The sequence below is a fragment of the Aricia agestis genome, chromosome 18 (genome assembly GCF_905147365.1).
Source record: "Aricia agestis chromosome 18, ilAriAges1.1, whole genome shotgun sequence".
NCBI lineage: Eukaryota > Metazoa > Arthropoda > Insecta > Lepidoptera > Lycaenidae > Aricia > Aricia agestis.
The window spans coordinates 1,506,403-1,512,584 of NC_056423.1; the positions used below are offsets into that span (position 1 = coordinate 1,506,403).

At 35.4% G+C, this 6,182-nt stretch overlaps 1 protein-coding gene across 1 annotated transcript; it reads left to right on the plus strand.

The window, feature by feature from the left end:
• Nucleotides 1-484: 484 nt before the first annotated feature.
• Nucleotides 485-2,564, plus strand: LOC121735975. Its single transcript, XM_042126983.1, has 4 exons — nucleotides 485-704; nucleotides 1,152-1,326; nucleotides 1,787-1,911; nucleotides 2,300-2,564. Exons 1-4 carry the CDS (start codon nucleotides 501-503, stop codon nucleotides 2,414-2,416), a joined length of 621 nt encoding a protein of 206 aa, XP_041982917.1. The 5' UTR covers nucleotides 485-500; the 3' UTR covers nucleotides 2,417-2,564.
• The last annotated feature ends 3,618 nt before the right edge of the window (nucleotides 2,565-6,182 follow it).

Genomic DNA, 6,182 nt, shown 5'->3' on the forward strand with positions numbered 1-6,182 from the left:
TCGAACGTTTAAGCTAGTCTCACGGAATTCCAAATCGCAATTTCACATTAGAAAATCGAATACAGAAAATGTGTGCCAGCCTAAATGTATCTTTTCGTACAAGGAGACATAACTAACATATTCGACGACCTCTGTGGCTCAGTGGTGAGCGCGTTGGTAGCTCAAGCCGGGGGTCGCGGGTTCGAATCCCGCCGACGGAACAAAAAGTTTTCAATGTTCCCGGGTCTGGATGTGTATTAAATATGTGTATGATATAATAAAAATCTTAAATATATGTATAGTATAAAAAGTATTAAATATATTTCCGTTGTCTGGTACCTGTAACACAAGTCCTTTAGGTACTTAGCACGGGGCCAGACTGACGTGGTGTGAAGCGTCCATAGATATTATATTATTATTATATTATCTTCTATGTCATTTCTTAATATTACCAAGTCTGCATCCTAATCCAACCTAAAATTACCTTAGTCACTCTAAAGGTGTCATCAGGAACACACAAAATGACACTACTCCTAGTCTTGCTTTTATCCCTAGGAGCTACTCTAGCTCAGAATACTACAGAATGTGATGGACTGAAAGCGAATTTTGATCTCAAGAAAGTCATAGGCGCCTGGTACGTAGTAGCTATAATACCAGGCAAGCAGTTTCCAGAGAGACAGAAGGAGGTGACATGCTTTAAAATGGAGCTGAGTGAAACTGATGAGGTAAGACTTTTAGCTATCTACTATCTTTACTAATATTCCTTGAAGGATTAATTGTTTTTCTGCTTGTGTTGAATAAGTTGAATAATCTACAAAAAATACTATATGGATTTTGATGAACGGTAATCTTATGAAATGTTTGTAGCGGACAATGAAACCATAATTACAAATCATGGATTAGCTAATAAGTATTTTTCCAAACTTTTTAACTAGAAATTAGAATTAGAAATTAAAAAATATCTCCGAAATTATCCAACCGATCATGATGGGACCTAACTTAGAAAACTTTTGATCATGTCAGCTAATGAGATCGGCCCAAACGTTTTTTTGCTAGGATGCCACACACACACTCAGACACCCACATGACACACATACATACTGTCTCACACAGACAGACAGATAAAAAGACACGTTACCGTGGTAATAATCATCAAAACTTTTACTTTCTAGGCCGGACTTCGTTGGCTCATGAACAAAGAACTAGGGCTCCATGAGTCGAGTATGGACGGTACCGTCATCCGCCAGCGGTACCATTCGGAGCATCCGTTTGACATCTGGTCCCGGTCTACCGGCAACGGGTGTTTCAGACAAGTCCTGTCATTGGACACCAATCATACGCAGATAGGTAACTATATGCCAAGATTCCATAATACTGGTTTGTACTCATGATGACTGATATTTGGTTGCTGTTTAGCATTTGTGTCCTAACCCACATTTTTACTTCTAAATCATCTAAACTCTAAAGAACATAACTGCATTCATAACTCAATACGCATTTTTTGTGGGTTAGAACACGAATGCTCAACAGCGTCCAATTTATAATGCCGTATTGTTCTGGTATGCCAAAGCTGAGCAGGGCCCTATACTTAGATTTTACTGTCCGTCTGTTTGTCTGTCACCAAGCTGAATCTTAAGAAACACCAAAGCGCAGAAGGCAGCTGTTGAAATTATTTAAAACGCGGAAACCGTAAATTTTTCCGGGACAAAAAGTATCCTATACTCTTTCCTGGGATTCAATGTATCTCTATACCAAATTTGAGCAAAATTGCACTTGGCCGGTTTTATTTACTCTTCTACTCTTGTAGGTGAGGCTCTCTCCCACAACGCGACCATGCAACTCCATCTCATAGAGACGAAGGAAGATGGCGTGTTTCTGATCCAGATACTGTGGGGGAAGATGGTCTCTGCTGTCATATACCGACCGCAGATGGTAAGATGTAGAAGATTCTAATAGATCCTTGATGCATAATCTTAAACAGCTTGTAACAAAACTAATAATAATTGATAATGTTTATGTCTAAGTGTCCTTCGTATAGAGTTCACTGTACAAGTAGCAGCGCAGAAAGAGTATTTTTTCAATTATTTATGGCCAAATGACTGTGAAAGAAATTTCAGTGATATTTCTTTCACAGTCATGTCTTTTCATCTAATTAGCCCAGTGGCAAGTAATCCGACACAACTGGTGAGAGATCAAGCTCATGGACCGGCTTCCTAAATTCTGACTCATAACCTTTCTTTCCCTCAATCAAGTAACCTTTGTCGTCACCTTTCATTTTGCCTCCGTCGTAATCGAGTAAAATCAGCGATTCCCATTTCAGGAGGTCACACAGGACCAGCTCAAGCCAGCATACAACTTTATGACGGGGCTTCGCGGGACGCAACGACTTCCGATAATATGTGACAACACCTTGAGAAGCATTCTACATGTCAACTAAGATTTCTCAGTCTTGTCACATCTAGAAGACAGTAAAAGGCCTTCTAGAAGGTGAACCTTGAAGGTGACCTTGGTCGGGTGGTTGGTCCCGACCGTCTAGAAGGCCTTTAGTTAGTAGTTCATATTTAAATCAGTCATCAAAATTGTTAAATTTTATAGACTTTTGAAATAAAAATTTTCAAAACTACGAATATTTTTTACTTACCACTCCACTTGGCCGCTCATTTCCAATCAATCGTTATGATTCATTGCAAACAGACTGGTATAAACTTGTTTCTAGAAATATATCTTGCTTTTAATTGTAAGCAATAATAACAACTAAAAAAAACTAAATGGACAAGAGTGTCCATTTAGTTGTAACGAATACAAACTTAACTTAGGCTGGATTTAATATGGGTCCACCCGAACTCGCGTAGTTTCGCGACTACACCGCGAGTTCACAAGCAAATGTATATAATAATATTTTGCTTGTGAACTCGGGATGTAGCGCCAAACCGCGGCCCGGGTTTGATACGCCGCATATAAATTCAGACTTAGAAGAAACTTAAAACATTACACAAGTTAAATTTTAATAATTGAACTAAGTTTTATACCACTTTAAACCCTAAAGAGCCGTCGATACGCCGTTTATCGCTACGTCCAATATATTTGAAAAAGAACGGTCATGTATTTCATGTCGTGAGCTAACAAACTGGCTCTCCTCACGCGACCATACTATATTTTATAAAGTAATGTAATAAATAGTTCGTTTTAGTGCTTGTTTTATACCCTAGTTTATTGGTGGTCTATTAGGTTTCATCATTAGAGTACTGTAAAATACTTTCGTAGTGTAGCGTAGCATGCAAAGGATGTGCTTGATAAAATTTAGAACCATTAACTGTAAACTAAAGAATGCTGGACATTGGACAATTTGAAATTTTATCAGGGCGGCTCTCACAACCTGAGCAGTTTTGTGGTACACTTTAAGGAAAAAACTATCACGCCTATTGATTTTGTGCTTTAATAAAGTACCTTATTTTTATTTATATGTAGATGTGTTATCGTTGGTCAGTCAAGGTTTGGTTACTATAAAAAAAAAATGCCTTAAAGATTATTACCACGCAGAAAAACGATGCGAGCCTTCACAAAGCTCGGCTTTTAGCTAGAGTTTTAGTCCTAGATTTATTAAAACTAGAACCCAATGGTCAAAATTCGACCTTAAATTTAATTACAAGTTTCAATGCTATTAATATTCTATTACCAAAATACTGACTTTCTTCTTCTTCTTTTCGCTCCCCGTTTAAAGTACTATTTCAGATTTATTAAAAGAACAACAATCCATTTTTAATTTGACAACAGACTTCAACCATAAATGAAAGAGTATAATTCGTGTGTATAGGCTTGTCATTCAAAATATCGTAGTGTGCACATTGTAGTGTGTGTAATGTTTTATTTATTAAAATTAGGTATGATAAAAGCATAATTTTAAAACAATATTGGTTTGATGCACTCCTTCTCCATATAAACTATAACTGTGCGAAATTTCATTCACCTACGTTTCCCCATTTTTCGTCAAAAGGGGTCCAAAGTATTTTGCTCACGTATTAATTATATAGATTAGATACGGCACAAGCCAACTGTCACTCTAAGACTCTACTCTCTGAGAGTATACTTTAATATACTGACAAAATATCTACATCAACATTACAATTGCCATCTTTATTCAAATCTGTTTTCCATTTGAAAAAAAAATATATAAAATCTTCAGCAATTTCCCATTTCCTGCAATGATATCCAATAATCCCCCGCTATATACAAATAAATCGTATACAATGGGACTCAGGTGTCGAAAGTACATGATTGATTTCTGTATGTACTTGCATGTGTGCAGTGTTATACAGGCTGATCTACGAAATACGATCGGAAAAGAAAATTTTAATAAATAATACATTAATGTGTCTATTTTAGGTAAGAAAGACCTATAAAATACATATATTTTGTCAGTTTATAACTTTGCTTACTTATATTTTTTGTGGAATTTTGGCTTTGGAATCGTTCAGAAGATTTTTTGAAACATAAAAACTTGACCCTTAGTTATAAAATTTACAAATTATAGATTTGAATTAATAAGACCAAATTCTTAAACATAAGCCAAAACCAAAATTAAAAATCATTAACTGTGAGTCAACAGAAAAGTATGTTTATTTCAAATATAACGTTGCAATATTAAAGACTGGAAATCTGTAACGAATTCAAGATATTGATATAAGCCCCATACATTATTATCTGTCAAATTCTTCGATTAAAAACAATTAAGCGGGCCCTTAGACGAGCAATTTTATTGCGCAATATCACGTATTTTGTAATATTATTGACCGTCTAGGGTTGATATTGAACATCGCGCGCCTTCAATCTAATTGTCAAATAAACTGTTCAATAAAATTGAAGCGTGATATTGACAATACAATTGATCGTCTAGGGGCCGGCTAAGTAATTATTATTCTTCTCTGTGCGGCACTCAGGTATAGCTCGATACGAGCACAAATACTAAAATACAAATTTTAATTTATAAGTACGAAAAAAAAATCAAAGCGAACCTCGTTATAATTACCTCTCATCTATCACAAAATCCAAGACAAAAACTCGAGTACAATGAATCAACCTGTATAAGTGCTGAGTCGGCCGAAATCTAAGGGTGTTCCAGTTCGCCCGTTTTATATCTTTTGTTTATAGATGGCGTTTTGATGGAATACCCCCTTTATGGCTACGGTATATTGTATAGATTTGTATTTTGTATAGATATACAGAAACACGATACGGATCATTTGGTTCGCGCGATCAGATTCGATTGAGTAAAATGTTTTATCCAATATTGTTTTCTGAATTCTGAGTAGGGAAGATTCTTGATTTTGTAGGTTTAAGAGATAACTTGTTTTATGTTAAATAGATTTGCGAGCGACAGAAAATATTATGGTGAATAATTTCTTATCATTTAATCGTATAATAACAAGAATTGCTCTTAAAATTTAGGGTCTTTTTCCACTACAATTTGAAGGGTAGATGCATTGGGATGCATTTTATTTTTTGATTTAATTTAACAGACTTGAATGTAAGCGTAGAGCGCCGTCATTCATACAATTTACATTCAACAGTCAATTCAATATGTATCTTCTTGACTAACAATTGCATAATATTCTGACCCTTACATGGATAAAATGCCTGAAAGTATCTGAGCCAAAGATCGGTTTTTCTTTTTTGATTGCATTTCTATAGGTATAAGCTTATCAGATATTTTATAATTATATTCAGGAAGATTTTAAAAGTCGTAAACCGAGTAATCCAATTAATGTCCACTGACCAAAATCTCGGTTTAACGGCCGTAATCCAGAATCTCATCTTTGGTCCTGGCCCGTGACGAAATTACCTAAGTCTTTTCGCAATAAAACACTCATAAAGACTATTTTATAATGGGATCGTAAAGACACTTCGATAAGGGACCGGGGGCGCTTTTTCAACGACTCTTTTAATCCTTGTTTACCTGACGGATTTGTTTTCTTTGTTTTATGCGAGCCTGGTTGAATTTAAAATATGGTATTTTAAAAATGACAATATTTTATTCAACTTTTGGGGGAGAAAAAATGTTGCAGTAGTATCTTCTTTAGGAAACTTTCAGGTATTTTCAATTATGAAAAAGGAAGTAATGCTATTTAAGAAGGTACCTTATTTTGTATAATCGCTGAAATTGATTCAAAGTGGTGGTGGATGTCACTTTGTAGGGTTATAATAGA

Excerpts from the sequence above, each read along its gene's own strand:
- LOC121735975 (XM_042126983.1), top strand. The coding sequence starts at position 501 with ATGACACTACTCCTAGTCTTGCTTTTATCCCTAGGAGCTACTCTAGCT. Across the intron at positions 1,327-1,786 it reads CACCAATCATACGCAGATAG|GTGAGGCTCTCTCCCACAAC; the intron begins GTAACTATATGC and ends CTACTCTTGTAG. Across the intron at positions 1,912-2,299 it reads TCATATACCGACCGCAGATG|GAGGTCACACAGGACCAGCT; the intron begins GTAAGATGTAGA and ends TTCCCATTTCAG.